The sequence below is a fragment of the Rhinoderma darwinii genome, chromosome 5, assembly GCF_050947455.1.
Source record: "Rhinoderma darwinii isolate aRhiDar2 chromosome 5, aRhiDar2.hap1, whole genome shotgun sequence".
Taxonomy (NCBI): Eukaryota; Metazoa; Chordata; class Amphibia; order Anura; family Rhinodermatidae; genus Rhinoderma; species Rhinoderma darwinii.
In genome coordinates this window covers 325,436,460-325,458,817 of record NC_134691.1, presented here as the reverse complement: position 1 = coordinate 325,458,817, position 22,358 = coordinate 325,436,460, and the positions used below count along the sequence as shown (strand labels likewise).

Here is a 22,358-nt window from a genome sequence, read left to right as displayed (position 1 = left end):
GAAGGGACTGCAGCACCCACATTCACTTAAATGGGTTGACCTGTACCACCAGGCACAGTTAAGGTCCACAGATATGGGCCGTGTAAACGAGCGCCGATCAACAAGACAGCTCGTTTCCTCCTTTCCTATGGAGCAATGCATGGGGACGAGCAATCGTTACTATGTCCCTAAGATGTGCTGCCAACAGCAATATTTCATGCTGCAAAAACTCTACGATCACCCGATAAAAAAGCGTCTGCTCGTTAATCAGCTGATCGTTGCCCTGTTTACACAAGGCAATGATCGGGAACGAGCATTTATATGAACGCTCGTTTGCCCGATTATTGGTCCATGTAAAAGGCCCTTACATGTATGGACAAGCCACTGGGCCTATATAAACTATGAGGGAGACGCAGTGCTTGCAGCCCTTTATTTGCGCTGACCCTGGACCCCCTCAATCAAACATTGATGGCCTACTCTGGTGCGTGGGTTTTGTCTGACCTTTTGAATTTCTTGATACGCCGGTTAAGAGCAGCTGTACATTTGCACCACTAATGTGCACATTTTTTAGCTTTTGTCTTTGATAAATAAGACTAAAACTTTACAGCTTGACCATGCCCACTGTTATCGCCCTTTTTGTTTTCGTTTTTTGAGCGAGATACAAATGTCACAAATTTTTGTGTACTTGTGACACAATTTGAGATGTGAATTTCATGCAGCCACTTCAAGCAGCGGAGGTGCCGAAAGTCAGACCCCCAACTGATTAGATATTAATGTCCTACACCAAAACTAGACCAGCAGTATTACTGTCCAGAAAACGCATGTAATCAACGGTTTTTGGTCACCTTTACTGGACATCCTCAGAATAGGTCATCAATATCACATCGGTCTGACTCCCGACAACGCTGCCGATCGACAGTTTACAGGCACAGCGCGGTACACAACTGTAGCGGCTGTGGTTGGGATTACAGTCCCAGTCCAATTCAAGTGAATAGAACTGAGCTGCAATCCCAGGCACATCCGCTACCGATATGTACGGCGCTGTGCCTGGTAAACACTAAAGAGGCGGCTGCGACGAACACCACGATCCCTTCAATCAGCTGATTATGGGGGTGCCGGTCAGATATTAATGACCTATACTAAGGACAGGCCATCAATAAAAAAAATTTCCTCCTGCAAAAAACTCTGTGTGAACTAGCCCTAACAGCGCGCCATGTCCTAGGCACGCAGAACACTGACTCACCGGAGCAGACGGTGAGAGGCGGGCGGGCGGTCTAGAACGCCGAGCAGACCTCCGTATTTGAGGCACAGCAGCTGGCAGGTTAGTCTCGTTCAATAGAGACTGCAGCCAAACAGAACCCTCCTCACGCAGATGCAGCCGGATAAATTCCTCCGTCTCTTGCCGGTCCATGGTAAGACAGGTTACGGCCAAAAGAGGGAGAAACAGCGGGAAAACACCCGTTTTTTTTTTTCTAGGGGCGGTTTTATGTGTAGGCCCTGTGAACCTATTAATAACATTCCCTAGCCGAGTCCCTAATAATTTTAACCCCTTAAAGCTGCCACAGTCTCAGGCACAGCGGCTAATACGCCTGTGTGCCTATAAAACTTTTATTTTTAGGTAAAAAATAAAACAAAAAAATGGACCCTGTCATATTGCATGCAATATATGACTGCATGTTTAAATATATATGTGTGTATACATGTGCAGGTGTTTATCATATTTTAGTGTTGCATACAATGGTCTAAACTGAGTCATCAATCATAATTATATTCAGGACTGTAGTATATAAACATTTATACAATGCATATGTTCCTGTCCTATTATATACACATGCTCAGAATTTATATTTTTATGAGCCTTTTTGCAGATGCTCCTTCTGAATTCCATGCATGTTCGTAAGAACTCATAAAATCATAGAGGTTAATGTCCTATATGTTTACATACATTGCTTTCTCTGCATAATTTAGATGGACAGTATAGTGTATAGCTTAAATAAATGCGTCCTGAACACGGCCTTGTTCTGAATGACCGGAACTACTGACCTCACTAATGCACTCCATGATCAATATTTATGATGCGTAACTGATTTTCACGACTCGCACTTTTTTACTAAATGAGTACCAAGTACTATTGAGCATTGGAAAAATGTACCTCTACTTTACAGCTTTATAGATTTGGACAAGGATATACTATAGAAGTAGCCCATCCAGCAGCTATTGGGACCCTGGAGAGAGGGGGCATCCGGGTTGGTCTCGTCCCAATTTAATAGGTGGTGGGGAACCTGCACAAGGATGTGGTATCCACAGGTGCCTTAATATTAGCAAACAAGGACGTGCAAAGTGTACTGGCGTCATAAGAGTGGGATACGGGCCACCAGGACCTTCTGCCCCTTGTGGTTAGGAGTCAAGTGGGACAAGCAGCACCTGAAATAGTGCTAATTTTTATTTTTGCAGTCGGACCTTCCATTCTGGATTATGGAATTGCATTATCTGACATTTCTTCTTTTATGTCCACTAGAAGAATTACTCCTTAATCTTAGGCATTGGATCAACAAGTTCTGCTGCATAGGCAACCCAAATTTGAGCGTGACCTATTCACTTAGTTGGTGTCTGTGAGGAAATTGCTAATAATGCAAAACCCTGATATATTAGCCACTAAATGAAACACTTTTGTGTACACTTGACTGATGCTTTTGAATAATTTTTATTTCCATTTGCAGTTTCGATGATGTCCTGGTGGGGGCGCCACTGTACATGGACCGTGAATTTGAAAGTAACCCAAAGGAAGTGGGCCAAGTTTACCTCTATTTGCAAGAGAGTCCTCTCATGTTCAAAGATGCCCAGTTACTGAAAGGGACCGAGGTGTTCGGCAGATTTGGCAGTGCTATAGCAAACTTAGGGGACTTAAATCAAGATGGCTACAATGGTAAGTGCTCTTTCTAATGTAATATTTATTATAAAACATATAACTTGCTAAGGGATTATCACAATTTATGTGTAAAGCTAAATTTAGAAATCAGTAGTAATTTGTAATCTTGTTACTGCAGAGCATAGTGAGAGCTCAGATGATAGTTTGGATATCCCAGTGTGAAATGTTTCTCTCAATTGTGAGGAAACGGAAGCTGCAATACACCCAGACCCTGCCTATTCAAGGCCATCCCTGAAAACTCTGTTAGATGGTATGTCTGACAACATAGTCAAGATAAACCGCTGTCTGTTACCAAGGGCAACCTGCCGACTTTTAAAAGAAGAGATATATGTAGATAAATGGGAATAAATGGACCACTTTCTATGTAGATTTTAATTGGAAAATGCTGTTAAAAGCTAAATTATTCTTTTATACCATTATTTTGTTGATAGAGTGTTCTTTGATTACATTAATATAACTTAGAAGTTCCAACATTTAACTTTTATGTATAAAATGTATTTGGTGGGGGTCCAAGAACAAGGAGACCTGGTCCCCATTCTTGGCAGAGAGGTAGCTGCCTGTGTGGTCACTCTCCATTAAAATAGATGAGAGGCACCCTTACATGGCTTTACACACAATTCAGCTAAATCTTGAGTGACCACTCCAGCTTGGCTACCTCGTTCTCAGCATCATAGGGAGTCCAAACAGTCAACCCCCACCCCATAAACAAATAAGGGTAGCCCCCGGAATTGTTTGGGTGGGCCTCAAATGATCTTTTATTTAGTTTTCCCCAAGCACCAGTTGTACCCAATGGGCATTTGTGCTGCATATTATTTACAATAGACGCAGTTGGGGTACTCAGGGGCCCTGCTGGATACATAGCTGAGCAAGGGACTACTACTGCCACCATCTATAAGCTAATCAGGCCTCAATACAAGCATTTAATAAAAGATTGTGAAAAATAGGACAATTCCTTTAAGCGTAACATGTACTGTTACTACCGACTCCATTCTGTACAGAAGTCAGTTCTATTTATATTTCACAGATGGCAAAATTAGCATTTCGCTGTAAGTAGTCCTTGTTTTCTCCAGCTCCGCTATGATGTCACCCTCCTCTCGCTGTACAACCCTCCATTTACTGGTGTCTGGACTTCACAACTTTCCTCACTTCAGTCCATAGAGAGTCCCTTTATGAGGATAACCTTTCAATTAACCCCCATTTCTCTTCTGAAACTTGTCTGCGAGCTTCCTAATAAGTTCCACATTTACTGCACAGCTTGTCTTATTAGCACCCCCTGTTCAGGCCTGTAAACTTTTTTTTTTTTTTAACTCAGGAAATCGGTCCCAAGTGTGGAAGAATTTTTGCTGTTTCTAGCACTGATGTAGCTTTAGTCAAAAAGATAATCTAATGTATTACAGCTTTCTAATACTAGGGCTGATGCTACGGTCTTAAAAGATCAAGAGCACAAGTCTGAAGGCATATGTGCCCCCCCCCCCCCAAAAAAAATAATTATTATAATTGTGCCAAGCGGAGTTCCCCTGACAGTAATCTGATACTTACCTAACCTCCATGTCATGCTGAAGGCTATAGGCCTTCTGCAACCGGGTACTGACAGGCTGCAGGTCTAAAGTGGGTTGTGATCTACGAGAGCCTTCTATCCATTTTTTACCATTAAAGTGTCTTATTTAATAGATGAAGAGGTTAAAGAGGATCGGGCAGGTCAAAGGGGCGTGTCCGTACACACTCTGACACAGTCCAATCCGTGGTGACAGTGTCAGACTGTGTATGGACACACCCTTTTGACATGTGGAATGGTAACGCCCAGTTGTCAATTTATTCATACATTTCCAGGTAGAATAACAGAGGAATGGCACAATGGAGAGTTCTAAGAAAAGATGTTCCAACAGTAATTTTATAGGGAAGGAAAGAATTTACTAAACAGACGTGAGGAGATCAGACATGTCCTCTTTTCATGAAATCATACAATTCTCTCAGTCTAGTCTAATGCTATGTAGGGAGAGAAAACGTTGATATATGGGTAGATAAATAGACTGATTGAATGGATATATATAGAGAGAGGGATAGATAGATAGATAGATAGATAGATAGATAGATAGATAGATAGATAGATAGATAGATAGATAGATAGATAGATAGATAGATAGATAGATAGATAGATAGATAGATAGATAGATAGATATGAGATAGATAGATATGAGATAGATAGATATGAGATAGATAGATAGATAGATAGATAGATAGATAGATAGATAGATAGATAGATAGATAGATAGATAGATAGATAGATAGATAGATAGATAGATAGATAGATAGATAGATAGATAGATAGATATGAGATAGATAGATATGAGATAGATAGATATGAGATAGATAGATAGATAGATAGATAGATAGATAGATAGATAGATAGATAGATAGATAGATAGATAGATAGATAGATAGATAGATAGATAGATGTACAGTATATATACCTTATCTTAGCTATGTCTGTTTCCTCCGTTTCACAGATGTTGCGATCGGATCCCCATTTGCAGGTGAAGACAGAAAGGGAAAAGTGTTTATTTACAACGGGAATAAAAATGGGTTAAACAACAAACCGTCTCAAGTCTTGGAAGGATCGTGGGCCTCAGAGTCACTGCCGGCAGGATTTGGCTTCACCTTGAGAGGGGATTCAGACATAGACAAAAATGATTATCCAGGTATGTGATTGTTTAGTTAGAATTCTGTGGGGAGCAGTAATTCCATCGCTGCATTGTCTGCGAAGATCATTTACAGAACAGAAGGATTCATCATCGTTCCTCATTCGTGGCTTCAGGTCTCAAATGACTTCTGCTGAGCATTATAATATAGCCGGGATAAAGAAATGTGGGAGAAGATTTATAAGAGACTTGTCCATTATCATCCGGACATCCCTGTTAACCCCTACGTTTCCCATATAATCTTAAATCTTAAATGCTATGTACACCTTCGAAAACAATATATTTAATAACTTTTTATTAAAACGTCTTTTTTCTTTTTGAGATACAGCTGCTTTGTATCCTGTATACAGAGCCGCTGTATCTAGCGCTAAGACCTGTATCCGTCAGGTCAGTGACAGCGGGTCCTGCGTGTCTCTGAACCCAAAAAACAATAATTTTTTTTTAGGTACAACATCTTCATAGTGGCCGAGCACCATTTTTCCGATAGTCACAAGCCCCTGCTTCCCTTCATACAGCTGTAGCGTTACTTGATAAAATTCTGTTTGCTTACAGCCTCCACTTTAAGACATTCAGGAGGCGCAATACCCAGACATCCCCTGGACAAGTGTGGCGCAGTTTCCAGTGGATAAAGATTTTTCCTTGTCATGTGATGATCACACAGGTGCACAGCTCGTTACAGTACAGTTATCAGTGCTTTCTCTTTAACCACTTCCTGAACCTTGACATAATAGTACGCCAATTGTCTCAGCTAATTGGCGCACCTTGATGTACTATTACATTAAGGTGATCAGGTAGGAGAGAGCCTGCAGTACTCAGTAGCATTCACGCGGCAAACACTGGGATCGGAATAAACTCTGATCCCAGCAGTTAACCCCCTCAGTGCTGTGATGAAATGGGATCGCCAGGGGCTGGCATCACCATGGAGACAGCCTGGGTCCAGGTAAAGGTACCTAGGGCTGTCTTTTGTAAAAGCCTGCTAGGGAATACCAGTGGTATGCGCCAACAGGTGCCTGTGCATATTTCTATGCATGGCACAATATACCGGGATACATAAGTATTATGTTAAATGAAAGTTGTTAAAAACATTTTTATAAAAAATGACACATAAAGTTTATTGGAAAATGCAATCATTTTTTGTTATACAATGAATAGTCTTGATTTGGTAAAACCATATTTTTAAATTCGGTAATAATTTGAATGACCCCTATAGTGTTCCTACAATGAAAAAATCAGGGAAAGGCCTTATTCTGATGAACGTGTGTCAAATCCGCCAAGATAAACGGCCATTGTTCACGGCCCATTTGCACCCGTGCGGAACCCGTTTTCACGGATCCCTCATGGACTTGAGGCTATTGAAGGATCCGTGAAAACGGACAAAAATAGAACATTTTCTATTTTTTTCACGGGCCCCATAGAAATACAACATACAACGATTTCAACGTTCGTCTGAATAAGGCTAAAGTCTGGTGAACATTTCGTATTTGATTCCACCGCTCTGTATGGGTGTATCCACATAAGCAGGTTCTGTAAAGTTTTTTTTTAAATCTATGATTATAGCAAAATTGCAGCCAAAAAATCCAACAATTATGCAAAATCGCAGCAATAAAAAACCCACAAATAAACCTTATAAAAAGATTTTTAGGTTTCAGCTGCTTCTCTGTTTGGATTGTCTGTTGTTTTTTAGATTCTATCGCCACTTTTCCACTACCCGTCAGGTAAAATAGGAATTCAAGGCTGTTAATGTCTTTAACATTTATTTATTTTTTGGTAGTAAATCCTGAACAGGAAATATTAAATCTATTCACAAGCTTCCCTTCTGTAAATATAGTCGCTTCCATGTTTAAAATAAGAAAATGGATCATTTCCTCTATTGTATCAGGAAATGGTCAGTAATTGATATTTATTTGTGTAAGTAGATCTCTGCTGACCATGACCGGTGACCGGACTGGAAGCTGCATTATTAGATATGACTGTTTCCTAAACATGGTAATGAGGTCTATGGTGGCTCAGAATCTGGGATTCACATTGCTTGTATACTATATACATGAATGTTATGAATCTACATTTACATGGAATCTATATACAATGTTGAGTATTTTTACAACTAAGTTGCTTTCTTTATCTTGTACTGATCTTAAGTTACATAATATCTTATAACCCACTCACAATTCGGCAAGTCGCTAAGCTCAGATCTCCCGGAATTCTCTTCTTGTTCAGTGTCGGCATAGGGCTTGCTCTGGTGATTTGCATTCTGGGAAGTGTCTTTGCACTAAAAGAAGTTATGACACTAGTGTGAAGAGAGTCCAAGAGCCGTGTGCACGGAGACTGTACGGCAGTGCATGGAGTTTGGTTGGCAGTGCATGGAGTTTGGATGGCAGTGCATGGAGTTTGGATGGCAGTGCATGGAGTTTGGATGGCAGTGCATGGAGTTTGGATGGCAGTGCATGGAGTTTGGATGGCAGTGCATGGAGTTTGGATGGCAGTGCACGGCTCCTGTACGACAGTGCATGGAATTTGGATGGCAGTGCATGGCGCTTTTACGGCAGTGCATGGAGTTTGGATGGCAGTGCATGGAGTTTGGATGGTAGTGCACGGCACCTGTACGGCAGTGCATGGAGTCTGTATGGCAGTGCATGGCACCTGTGTGGCAGTACATGGAGTCTGTATGGCTCTAGAGTCATACAGCCACTGATTGCTGCTGTACAAGCTAGGACGGGGGGGGCGTATGTTTGGAACACCTGTTTCTCCGTACATATTGGAACCCGATGGAGCATGCCACTTCCCGCATTACTTATTTTTAAGTTGGATTCATACAGAACAGGGATGATCATGTCAGGGGTAGGTCTGTCAACACTTTCTGGTTCAGTAGATATCTGTACAGATTTTGTTCGGGCTTACACTCTGGAAAGTCTAGTCTAGGAATTGTGTAGGTTGTAACTCAAGGTCAGTAGAAGATTAGTAAGGCAATGTATTTACAAGGTTCTAATCTTTATACGTACTGTATATTGTATCTCTACATGGTAAACTGTTAAATGTTTGTCACACTTGAATCTGGTTTAAATATAGTGTCAACCAATTCCTTTTATATGGGTTCCTTGTTCAATTCCATTGACACTAAATCTTAATGGTACAGTGTAAAGAATAAATGTGTCAGTAAGTTTAAATGCCAAAACTGCATAGTGTCACGTTGGGTTCGTGGACCCAATGGGCCGTACCGCCTTGGCTGTATGGCAGATGGCCAAAAGGGCGCAGGTCACAGTCCACAGTTCGTATAAGGTGCCTGTGGCAGCTCAGACGGTAGCAAGGCAGGCTCGGCTGGGACTAGACAGCGGGTAGACGTCAAGCGTGGAGTAGCAGGACAGGCGTAGATACAGCACAGCGCGGCACTTACCAGGTTAGCACGGGATACAGGATACAGGAACAGGGAACACTGGAACTGGAAACCACTGGGAGACCATTGGCTTAACAAACTAGGATATGACAAACAACGCTCAGGCAAGGATTAGAAGGGCAGAAACCTTCTTATAGTCCAGGAAATCATGTGAGTTGATGATGATGATGGTTTTCATGTGTGCGCGCTGGCCCTTTAGGAGCGGGCACGAGCGTGTGCGCGCTCCCTACGGGACACAGCGGACCGGAGCAGAAGTGAGCGCTGACGTCTCCTAGGAAGGAGATGGGGACCAACTCTCACAGATCCATGGCTGTGGGCGTCAGGAAGTAAGTAAACCGGACGGCCCGCGGCCATGGATGCTACACATAGGCACCGGGAGTGCCAAAAAAAATAAATTCATTAGGTAGTCCGAATGTAAGCAAAAGTTACCTGTATGTGGTTAAGCCGTGAGCATTGCATTATAAAGAGTTCCGCTAAGCTGTTAGTGGTGGGTCTGTTTCCAGTAGCAACCAGGGTGTCACGGACACTGGGTTTGTGGACCCACTAGGCCGCTCCGCCGTAGCGGGGAGGCAGCTGACCAGGTCACAGTCTATGTGAAAGTAAGATGGCAGACAGTAATGTTTAGGTACCTGAAATAGTCCGGGCGGTGGCTGTGGCTTCAGCACGGATGGAGGCATGTGCGGAAAGTGGCGCCAGACGTGGCGGGCAGTATCCGATGAGGAGATGGCACTTGACGTGGCAGATGGCACTTGACGTGGCAGATGGCACTTGACGTGGCAGATGACACTTGACGTGGCAGATGGCACTTGACGTGGCAGGTGGCACTTGACGTCGCAGATGACACTTGAACACGGGTAGGCACAGGAACAATGCGGAATACAGGAACGGTAACAGGGCACGGGTAACAGCTGGAACGGGAGACACTAAGGGACCATTTGCGAGACAGACTGGGAAAGACTAACAACGCTCAGGCAAGGATCAGAAGGGCTGGGGCATTCTTATAGAGCAGGAAATCATGTGGGTTAATGATCATTGTTTTCATGTGCGCGCGCTGGCCCTTTAAGAGCGGGCGCGAGCGTGCGCACGCACCCTACGGGACCTAGCCGGAAGGAGCGGAAGTGAGCGCTGGCATCTCCTAGGAGGGAGACGGAGGCCAGCGCTCACAGATCCATGGCTGTGGGCGTCGGGAGGTGAGTGAACTCGACGGCCCGCGGCCATGGGCGCTACAGTATCCCCCCTCTTACGCCCCCTCTTCTTGGGACCAGAGTGAGAGAGGAACTTTTTAATAAGAGTAGGGGCGCTGAGGTTCTCTTCTGGCTCCCAGGACCTCTCCACATGACCAAACCCTCTCCAGTCCACCAGATAGAAAGTCCTTCCTCCTACCCTCTTGCGGTCCAGGATCTCCTTTACCTCGAATACATCAGAAGGACCGCTGGAAGCAACTGTGGAACTAGAGGTCTTGCTGTAGCGGTTCAGGACCACTGGTTTCAGGAGGGACACATGGAAGGAGTTAGGGATTCTGAGGGTAGGGGGCAGCCGCAGCTTATAGGAAACAGGGTTAATTTGTTGCAGGATCTCGAAGGGACCAAGGAACCTGGGATCAAACTTGTATGAAGGCACCCTCAAGCGAATGTTTCGAGAGGACAGCCAGACTTTAGTCCCAGGAAGATACTGAGGCGGCTCTCTTCTTTTGGTATCTGCCTTAAGCTTCATGCGATCTACCGCCAGCAAAATAGAGGACCGGGTCTGTTGCCAGATTTGCAGGAAGTCTCCATATGCAGAGTCAGCAGCGGGTACCTGAGATGAAGTCGACACTGGAAGAGGAACTCTGGGATGTTGACTGTACACGATGTGAAACGGAGTGGAGGTGGTGGACTCACTTGTGTGGTTATTATATGAAAACTCCGCCCATGGTAGAAGCTGTACCCAGTTATCGTGCTGTGAAGAGATGAAGTGGCAGAGATAATTTTCCATGATCTGGTTGATCCTCTCAACTTGCCCATTGGACTGGGGGTGATATGCAGAGGAAAAGTCCAAACTCACATCCAGGAGTTTACAGAGGGCTCTCCAGAACTTGGAGGTAAACTGAACCCCCCGGTCGGACACAATGTGAAGAGGCAAGCCATGCAAGCGGAAGATGTGCAGAATGAAGAGACTTGCCAGTCGAGGAGCAGAGGGTAGGCCGGTCAGCGGGATAAAATGTGCCATCTTAGAGAACCGGTCCACCACAACCCAGATGGTGTTGCATCCTGCTGAGAGAGGAAGGTCCGTGACGAAGTCCATAGCGATGTGCTGCCAGGGGGCACTGGGTACAGGCAGGGGTTGAAGCAGGCCGGCAGGCTTGCTGTGAGCCACCTTGTTAGAGGCACACACCGTGCAAGCAGAAACAAAGTCCAGAACATCCTTAGGTAGCGTGGGCCACCAGAAGTGACGAGCGATCAGGTCTTGGGTCTTACGGACACCGGCGTGCCCAGCTAGTTTAGAACTGTGTCCCCAGCGGAGAATTCTTTTTCTGTCTGCCAACCGAACAAAAGTTCTCCCTGGAGGGATATTTCTAAGCTGCAGAGGATTGGCGGTGACAACGCAGGATGGGTCTATGATCGTCTGAAGGGACTCCACCGTGTCTTCCGTTTCGAATGATCTGGACAGGGCATCTTGTCAGCGGGACGGTAGTGGAGCAGAAATTGGAAACGGGTGAAGAACAGTGACCACCTGGCTTGACGAGGATTCAGTCTTTGAGCGGACTGAAGGTAAGTGAGATTCTTGTGGTCGGTGAAGATCAGGATGGGGTGAGCAGTGCCCTCCAGAAGATGTCTCCACTCCTCCAGGGCCAATTTGATAGCCAGTAGCTCCCGATCTCCAATGGAATAATTGCGTTCAGCAGAGGAAAACAGTCTTGAGTAGTAGCCACACACTACTGCCTTTTCTTTGGAGCTCCTCTGGAACAGAAGTGCGCCTGCACCAACAGAGGAAGCGTCCACTTCCAGTGAGAACTGCCGAGATATGTCAGGGTGATGGAGGATCGAAGCTGAAGTGAAGGCTTTCTTGAGGCTAATGAATGCGGACTCTGCCTCCGGAGTCCACACCTTGGCGTTTACGCCCTTCTTGGTAAGGGTCGAGATTGGAGCCGTCAGAGAATAACTGCCGGTAGAAATTGGCAAAACCCAGGAACCGCTGTATGGCCCTTAGGCCTTGAGGACGTGGCCATTCCAGGACAGACTTTAACTTCTCAGGGTCCATCTTAAGGCCTTGATCCGAGATGACATAGCCCAGGAAGGGCAGAGACCTCTTTTCAAAGGTGCATTTCTCTAACTTGGCATACAAGCGATTCTCTCTTAGTCGCAGAAGAACTTGACGAACGTGCCTCCGATGGGTCATCAGATCTGGGGAGAAGATTAGAATATCATCGAGATAAACTACAACACACGTATAGAGGAGATCTCGGAAGATGTCATTAACGAACTCCTGAAATACTGCGGGAGCGTTACACAGTCCGAAGGGCATCACTCGGTATTCGTAGTGCCCATCGTAGTGCCCATCGCGGGTGTTAAATGGCGTCTTCCATTCGTCACCCCGGCGAATCCGGATTAGATTATAGGCCCCCCGCAGATCTAGCTTGGAAAAAATTTTGGCTCCTCGTATGCGATCAAACAGCTCGGAAATGAGTGGCAACGGGTATTTGTTCTTGACCGTGATAGTCAATGCAGGGTCGGAGAGATCCATCTTTCTTTTTAACGAAGAAGAATCCTGCCCCGGCCGGGGAGGAAGATTTTCGAATAAAACCCCTCTCCAAGTTCTCCTTGATATAGGCTGACATCGATAAAGTCTCTGGCAAGGAGAGAGGATATACCCGTCCACGGGGAAGAGAAGCATTGGGAACCAGTTCAATGGGACAGTCATAATTCCGATGTGGAGGCAACGTCTCAGCCTCTCGTTTGCAGAAGACATCCGCAAAACTGGCATACTGAGAAGGTAGATCGGAGAGTGACTGAGGCAGAGGGGGCACAACAGGACCGACTTGTGACAGGCAATGGCTATGGCATTTGGAGCCCCATTGAAGAACTTCTCCAGAACTCCAGTCGAGTGTCGGGGCGTGTAGACGGAGCCATGGCAGACCCAGCAGGATAGTATTGATAGCCTTGGGTAGTACCAGGAAGGAGATCTGTTCTGAGTGAAGAGCTCCGACCCGTAATGTCACCGGCTCAGTGATGAGCATGATTGGATCAGGCAGTGGTAGACCATTCGCAGAGGCAACTGCCAGGGGTCTCTCCAGACGGACTGTGGGTAGTTGAAACCGATCCACTAGATCTTGGTGGATAAAATTAGCAGCCGCACCAGAGTCAAGATAGGCGGAGGAAGGATGTGATGCCTGTCCGGTGACGATGGCCACAGGTATCGATAATTTGGAAGAGGTTTTAACGTTTGGAGACGTTCCACCTAGAGTTGCCTCTCCAACCAACCCTAGGTACTGGAGTTTCCCGGTTTCTGTGGGCATTGGCGCACAAAATGACCCTTGAGGCCGCAATACATGCAAAGTCCAGATGAGCGTCTGCGCTGCTTCTCCTGTTCAGATAACCGGACTCTGTCTACCTGCATGGGTTCCTCAGGTAGCGCACTAGGAGTGGACAATAGTGGTCTCTGGGCAGGGGGTGCTGGTCTGTGGGCCCAGCTCTCCTGACGAACCACTTGAGAGCGCTCCCGGATTCTCATATCAACCCGGGTGGCTAACAGGATGAGGGCGGACTTCCGGTTCTGGCGCTGGGGATGCAGGACGCGAGTGACTGAGCTCCTGCTCCCGTCCAGCCTGTTAGCTCGCAATAGTCGCTAAGGCGACGATAATCAGCGGTGAAGTCACCAGCCCTGCACACGGAAACATCACCGGTGGTGCCTGTATTTACAGGTACCTATTCAGAAGCGCGCAGAAGCCAGCCGTGGAGGAATCAGCCGCGGCAGTGGTAAAGGGAGTTAAGATGGCGGCGCTTCCCGCCACTTCGACCCTGTTATACACACAGGAAGATGAGCTGCAGCACCATCAGTCCCAGCTTTCAAGCCCGACAGAGCACTTAATGTTCGCTCTTCCTGCAGCCATGGATTATGTAGCCCTGGCCCGTGGAGTAGCCCAGCAGATAGCGCCAGAACTGCAAAAGGCGCTGGAAAAAACGGTGCAAGATTCCCTAAACCGCGTGCATGCGGAGCTGGCTCAAGTCACTATCAGAGCTGATGAGTTAGAACAGCGTATGACGCTGCTGGAGGAAGAAAATGAGCGGCTGCAATCCAAACTTAGAGGGGTGCTGTCTGTTACTACGCAGTTGGGGGACAAGGTGGAGGATCTGGAGAACCGCTCCAGGAGGAGCAACCTGCGACTGGTGGGGTTGAAAGAAGCGGTGATGTCTGCTGATTTGCAACGAGTGTGTGAGAGGACATTGCCGGAAGCTTTAGGTCTTCCCCGTCCATGTCGGGTGGAGAGGGCGCACAGAGTGGGGCCGGACCCCAGAAACCTCCCAGCAACAGACGACCACAGTTCGCTTCGTCCCAGACAAGTAATCTTTAAGCTGCTGGATTACAATGACAAGGTGGCACTCATGAAAGCATTCCGCAGCAGATCGCGTCCCTTGGAAATAATGGGCATGAAAGTGCTTCTTTTTGAGGATTTCTCGGCGGAGGTTGCAAAACGAAGACGGGCTTTCAGCAAGATCTGCACCACGCTGTTCCAAGCGAAAATACGTTTTAACCTGCAGTACCCAGCCATCTTGCGGGTGTTTCAAGAGAACGGGCGGAACAAGGTTTTCACCACCCCACAGGAAGCGGAGGAAGCACTTGAGGAGCTTTGTAGGCGCAGACCGCACCAGGAGGAGTGTCACAGTCCAGTACATAGTCCAAGTCGCATGTCGAGAGAGGCCAAAAGGAACCGACTAGATATGGAGCGAACCTGGGCAGAGGCTTTGATCCCCACACCTGGAAGATCCCGGGGGGGTCGAGCCGGAAATGGAGGGGACTCTCCGAAGCCGCAGAGGCGAACCCCGGGACCGCACCCGATCCACGTCTACTGATTGACGGACGAAGTCCTTTTTGGAGCAGTTTATTTAAGCTGATGTGATGATGATTTTGTGGACGCTGTAGACCAATTGCAGATTCCGACCAGCTACAGATAAGTTTACAGATAATTTGAAAGTTATTGAGGGAGATATTCGGTGGTCTTATACGGCACTCTGTACCGGTCAACAATTGACCTATTGTTATAATGTTACAATGTTATCAAGGTTGAAATGTATGCATTCTGATATTTCCTTGCATTTTCACTACAGGAGATTAGTGAGGGAGCTAGATTAGGATCTGAGATTTTTCCTTGTGGGCGGGACCGACCGGGAATGATACAATGCCTCCCCCACGCAAGGGATTAGTGTTATCGGTCACAATGGCAGATTGGGGGACATTGTGGTAGGAGATATGGGAAAAGGAGGTAGGGAAACATTGAGGGGAGGGAGGGGCGCGTTCTGGCATAACAGAAAAAAGTTAAGTCACATACACCAGTGGGTATTAAGGGACTGCTAACCCTTGCCGCAGGTGATTTTATGGTTTCGTTAGATAAGGGCCAGTCGGCCTTGTTGGTTCAGGCTTACAAGCCGGGTTTTGGTTACGATGTTAATGTTTGTACATGGCTATTGGAAAAAGATGGATCTGGCTCCCCGAACGCTGCACGACTTTTAGGCACTTTAGCTCATCTTAAGCACGGCCCAATAACATGAAAATAGTTTCTTGGAACGTTAAGAAGAATCCTCTTGACCCGGGGTCATACCGTCCCATTTCGCTGATAGACCAAGATCAGAAATTGCTCACAAAAATTTTAGCCAATCGACTGGCTATGTATCTACCCATACTGGTGGGAAAATCCCAGGTAGAAGTTGTCCTAAGTGCAAAACACCACTGACGAATTTGTGGCATGGAGTGTGGGGGTGTGTACATACGAAACGATTTTGGGGAATGGTACAGAAATATATTAAGGATCATTGGAAAACGAATCTCCTAATGACGCCTCAAGCGCTACTTTTCCATCAGGCGCGGCCGCCGGAGGAAGAGGGTGCTCGAGGAGTGAGATCACCTCCAGTGCTGGTGCACACGATTTTACTGGTAGCCTTGAGATGCCTCCTGAGTAAATGGTTGGAAGCAGACACGCCGGGGTTAGAGTTGATTGTGTCACGGCTGAAACAGTTATTGGTTCTTGAGAGGGTGGAGGTGGAAAGGCGGAAGGAAACGGGAACCAAGAAGCTATTTGATAAGTGTCAAGCATTCATAGAATCGCAATGTACAGCAGCCGAAATAGCGGAAATTGTTAGGCCTTTCCAGTACACAAAGTGGTACTGCACACAGCTCTTGGCAGGCACTTTAGGGGGGTTGCAACTTTGAACCGGCTGGGGGGGGGGGAAGGATAAGTAGAAACTCATTGATGATCTAGGTCGTGCCGGGGTTGGGGGAGTCATGTTCTCGGTCCATCTGAAGATCGACAATTATGCCATGTTTTTATTTTTATGTTTATGTGTTATATGTTATGTTGAATTTAATTCAAAGTTAATTCCATGACAGTTGAGTGCTGCGCACTCATGATGTAACTCTTACGTGAAATGTATGTAAGAAAATGTGAAAACTGACAATAAAAAGGATATTTAAACAGGATGAGGGCATCCAAGGTAGAAGGAAGGTCGCGGGCTGCCAGTTCGTCCTTGATGTGAGAGGACAGTCCCTGCCAGAAGGTCGCCACCAGTGCCTCATTGTTCCATGCCAGCTCGGCTGCTAGGGTACGGAAGGAGATAGCATACTCCCCTACTGTGGAGCCCTCTTGCTTGAGGGTCAACAGAGTGGCTGCGGCAGAGGATGTTCGACCCGGCTCCTCGAACACGGCACAAAAGGACTGCAGGAACAAGGCTAGGTCCGAGGATACAGGTCCCTGTTGCTCCAAGATTGGGTTCGCCCATGCGAGGGCCTTGCCAGCGAGGAGGAAATCCTCTGCATGCTCTGGGGTCACCGAGGAGGTAGCGAGGAGGTAGCGAGGAGGAAGAGGCAGAGGAACTGAGGATCCGGAACAAACAGGGGGAGCAACAGGCAGTGGTGCGGCAACAGCTTCAGGAGGAAGAACCGGGGGTGGAACAGCGAGTAGATCCAGGCGGATCACGATAGAATTCACCACCTCAAGGAGTTGATCCTGACGAGTGCGTAGATCATGCATCTCTGTCTGAATCTTCTGTACTGGGGTCTTGGGCTGGCCAGCGGGTTCCATGGCCTGAGCGTACTGTCACGGACACTGAGTTTGTGGACCCACTAGGCCGCTCCGCCGTAGCGGGGAGGCAGCTGACCAGGTCACAGTCTATGTGAAAGTAAGATGGCAGACAGTAATGCTTAGGTACCTGAAATAGTCCGGGCGGTGGCTGTGGCTTCAGCACGGATGGAGGCAGGTGCGGAAAGTGGCGCCAGACGTGGCGGGCAGTATCCGATGAGCAGATGGCACTTGACGTGGCAGAAGACACTTGACGTGGCAGATGGCACTTGACGTGGCAGATGGCACTTGACATGGCAGATGACACTAGACGTGGCAGATGGCACTTGACGTGGCAGATGGCACTTGACGTGGCAGATGACACTTGACGTGGCAGATGGCACTTGACGTGGCAGATGACACTTGAACACGGGTAGGCACAGGAACAATGCGGAATACAGGAACGGTAACAGGGCACGGGTAACAGCTGGAACGGGAGACACTAAGGGACCATTTGCGAGACAGACTGGGAAAGACTAACAACGCTCAGGCAAGGATCAGAAGGGCTGGGGCATTCTTATAGAGCAGGAAATCATGTGGGTTAATGATCATTGTTTTCATGTGCGCGCGCTGGCTCTTTAAGAGCGGGCGCGAGCGTGCGCGCGCACCCTACGGGACCTAGCCGGACGGAGCGGAAGTGAGCGCTGGCATCTCCTAGGAGGGAGACGGAGGCCAGCGCTCACAGATCCATGGCTGCGGGCGTCGGGAGGTGAGTGAACCCGACGGCCCGCGGCAATGGGCGCTACACAGGGCAAATGTGAATGCACTCGTAGCACCACTTGCTGGTTCAGTGTCTTTACAGAGTTTGCTCTGGTGGTTTGAATTCTGGAAAGTGTAGTCTTTACAAATAGAAACTGTACAGGTTGGATCTCAAGGTCAGTAGGGGGTAAGTAAAGGAATTCATTTACACGGTACTCCAGTTGTTATATAGATTATACCTGTGTGTGTGTGTATATATGTGTGTATATATATATTGTAAAATGCTGATCACACTAAAATCTATGGTTTAAATTTAAATATTGGTCCCACAGAGATTCTATGGTTCTATGGATTACCTACAGCTGGCTTGTAATATATACAACACTGGAATTTGATCTTGTATACAGCACAATTACACCACTGTCCGTCACATGGTTCATTTAGCAGTGGATATTTAAAAGCTAAATATATCCAGGTCCTACGTCTACGTATATTAATCCTTAGATTTTAAAATGCAAATATCTAAATATCACCCCCCTTCTCCCATCATGTGCTATAATATATAGGATCTATACATGTATAATAAAAAAATATTTACCCCACCAATGAATGGGTGTCGGATTCTCAAGTATTCAGAATTATCGGGCAGTCATATAAAAGTCAATTAAACTCTCTTGTAAGGGTAGAAAGCCAACCTTAAAGGAAGCCAACCTTAAAAAAACGGTAACGCTAATTTATCGAGTCTTCTGGTTTTATGAAAAACCTCATTATAATTCTGGATTATTGCATGTTGGATTAAAGGAATTTAGCTCTTTTTACTCTATTATTTTTGAATTATGATATACCATCCCACCTCTTTGGTGCCCATTCTAGCGCCGGCGGCCACTTCCCTAATGCTGGGATTCCTAATGACTCCAGAAGAAAAGGGTTATGGGAATTGATATTCTGTATCAAGTTGGTTAGATTTTTGTAAAACACAAATCTTCTTGTTCAGAGGGCCCATGGAATTCGCTAACGCTGTAGTGGGCATGCCTGAAATGGTGCCCAAATTAAGTTGACCTTTTTGACTTTGGTAGGGAACCAGTTGAGCGAATAGAGGAAGATGGTCTGTGCTAAATATTAACCATAAATCTTCCAACCAGTATGATAGAAACAGATGTGGATTTATTTTATTTTGTTACTGTCGAAATGTTTCCTTTGTGCCAGGTAAAGGCCGGTATAAGGAACGTGCTTTATACTAGCTGCCTGGCCTTGAGACGTAACTTTGCATGTCAATCCTCAATGATGGCGCTTCCTCTTCATGAACGATGACATTACAAGAGTAATTTGTTTCCCCAGCGAGTAGAGCCTGCCAAGTTATGACAACAATAGAAAGTTGTACCTAAAACAAATCACTGGAGTCTTTAGTAGTTTTCATTGTCTGTTCTTGAGACAAGGAAAATCTTTAATTTGATGAATCCCCCTCAAATGCAAATTTTTGGTATTTTTTTTTCTTTTTAAAATTCTAAAAGACAAACAAAAACTGTACAAACATAACAAAGACAATAAAAAGGTCCCAGTCACAAAGAGAAATGTTCTGCCATTTCATATAGTAGATGAGACCCCCCCCCCCCTTTAGATGATAGCAGGTGTTGCTCTTCACCATTAGCATAGCCACTCATTCGGAGAAAATTAATTTTTTTGTATTTTAAGACATTACATTAGGATATTTATCAAAACCGGTGCAAAAGAAAAGTCAGTCAGTTGTCCATAACAACCAATCAGATTGCAGCATTCAGGGCCTCTGAAAAATAAGAGCTGGAATCTGATTGGTTGATGTGGGAAGCAGCCCTATTTTTCCTTTGCACCAGTTTTAATAATTCCTCCCCAAAAAGTTGAAGGGATTTTCTCACAACTAACATTTATCACCTATCCACAGGATAGGTGGTAAAAGTATGATTGCTCGGGGCCCCGTCACTGGGACTCCTATCGATCTCTAAAATAATCGCAGTGAGGAGGATTTTGAATGAAGTGGCAGCAATTTTGAATTGAATGGCTATACTTGGCTGCCTCCATCAGCCCCATAGACATTGAATGGAGCGGCAGAGCACATGTCGACCTCCGCTCCATTAAAAATCCTCCTCACTGTGATTGTGCTGTCATGAGGAATGGGGGTTGGGATCCCCATTCTAGGGATCGGTGGGGGTCCAGTAGGGGTCCCAGTGATCATACATTTATTACCTATTCTGTGGGGTGGGGGTATTTGTTTTATTTATTAATAATGTTATATCATTAAATACGTGATCAATTTGAGTATGTGCGTGCCTGTAAAGTGTTGTGTTGTTTTTACATCTAGATCTGATTGTTGGAGCTTTTGGAGCTGGAAAAGTAGTTGTATACAGGTAAGAAAAGATGACTTTCCATGTTGCTGTATAGACGGACGGTGTAATAGTGTCCTTAAAGGGGTTGTCCAAAAGTGGACAAACATAGCTACTTTCATCCTAAAACAGAACCACACCTCCACAGGTTGTAAGTGGTACTGCAGCTCAGGCCAATTCACTTCAATGGAGCTGAACTGCAATACCAGACACAACCTGAGGACAGGTGTAGTGAGGTTTCTGAAAGAAAGCAGCCATTTTTTCTAATCCTGGACATGCCTATTCAAAGCCTAGTGCTATGCATTAGTTTGAGCTCTCGAGATATATGTGGTGTAGATTTTCTTTGGATGCTGTGCATGTACAGATATACGTACAAGCGACGTCCATGCAAAAACTGCCATGATTGCCATGGCTTTGTCAAATTTAATTTTTTGTTGTTGTCTACAGTACATATATACTGGTCTTGATGCCTGTAGCAACCAATCATAGCTCAACTTACATTTCTTAACCTGTTCTGGACAAATGGGAGCTGAACTCTGATTGCTTAATATGGACAACAAGTAACAAAACTTTTATATAGACTTTTATATAGACTTTTATATAGACTATTAATGTTAGTAAATATAGATTACATATAAATAGCAACATTTAAATCCCCAAATTTGGGACAGTTTAATCCCCGCCCGATTCGGCACAGGAACACCCATAAAACGACTGGAAATGTCCACTTTTCATACAAATTTGAATAAGTTCCGTCCATTTTGTGGTCCGGTTCGCACGTTTGTCCCTCCAAAATTAGGACTGTTGGCAAGTATGCATACTGAATATAATTAATCTACATAAAAAGCTGAGTAACTTTCTAAATACATTACATATCGTGTATTGATTCTGAGTTACAGCCGGTATTATACTCCATAGCTGCATTCATAATTCTGAAGGCTGTAGAGCCGAAATCTCCCAGCTTTTCCTGTCTGCACAGGGCTTTCTTTGCCAATTTGTATTCTGGAAAGTGCAGTCTTTACAGCTGTACAGTAATTTAATTGTCACGTTGGGTACGGTGGCTCACTTGCCTTGCAGCGCTGGGGTCCTGGGTTCAAATCCACCCAAGGTCAACATCTGCATGGAGTTTGTATGTTCTCCCTGTGTTTGCGTGGATTTCCTCCGGGTACTCCAGTTTCCTCCCACACCCCAAAAACATTCCAATAGGGAATTTAGATTGTGAGCCCCAATGGAGACAATAAAAGAGGATCTCTGTACAGCGCTGCGTAATATGTTGGCGCTATTTAAGTAATTGAAATAATAATAATACGTGGACCCACTGGACCGTACCGCCTTGACGGTATGGCACCTGGCCAACAGGTCACAGTCTATAGTTCGTATAGTGTACCTGTGGTAGCTCAGACAGTAGCAAGACAGGCTCGGCTGGGACTAGGCAGCAGGCAGGCGCCAGGGGTGGTGTAGCAGGACAGGAGTGGTGCTCAACGCAGCATGACTTCAGCACAACACGGCACTTAACCAGGATAGCATGGGATACAGGTTACAGGTAGCAGGAACGGGAAACACTGGGAACTGGAAAACACTTAGGAGACCATTTGCATAGACAGACTAGGGTAACGACAACAAGGCTCAGGCATGGCAGGAAGAGGCTGGGCCCCTCTTATTTAGTCCAGGTTGCTTATGGGCTAATTTTGACTTAATTTCACCCTATGAGACCCGGCCGTGAGAAGCGTAAGTTCCATGGCTGCGAGCGTCAGGAGGCGAGTGAGCCTGATGGCCCGCAGCCATGGGCATGACATTGATGTAGCAAAAACTAACTGTCCCACTGCATTATAGGAGCTCAGCTAAACTTTTAGGGGTGTGTCTGACAACATGATTGTCGACTGTTTTCAACGATAACCAGAAGAAATGTGAATGCAGTCCTGGATCAGTACAAGATATGTAATGCAATGTCTTTACAAAGTCATTCAACTTTTCATGTGGATTAGATCTGTATATA

At 45.8% G+C, this 22,358-nt stretch overlaps 1 protein-coding gene across 1 annotated transcript in view; it reads left to right on the top strand.

The window, feature by feature from the left end:
- The window catches only part of ITGA8 (integrin subunit alpha 8), a 157,711-nt gene that overhangs the window by 72,401 nt on the left and 62,952 nt on the right, over positions 1-22,358 (top strand). The window contains exons 12-14 of the mRNA XM_075827657.1: positions 2,700-2,905; positions 5,416-5,607; positions 20,341-20,386. Coding sequence (XP_075683772.1) covers positions 2,700-2,905; positions 5,416-5,607; positions 20,341-20,386 — 444 coding nt within the window. The remainder of the gene's footprint in view (positions 1-2,699; positions 2,906-5,415; positions 5,608-20,340; positions 20,387-22,358) is intronic.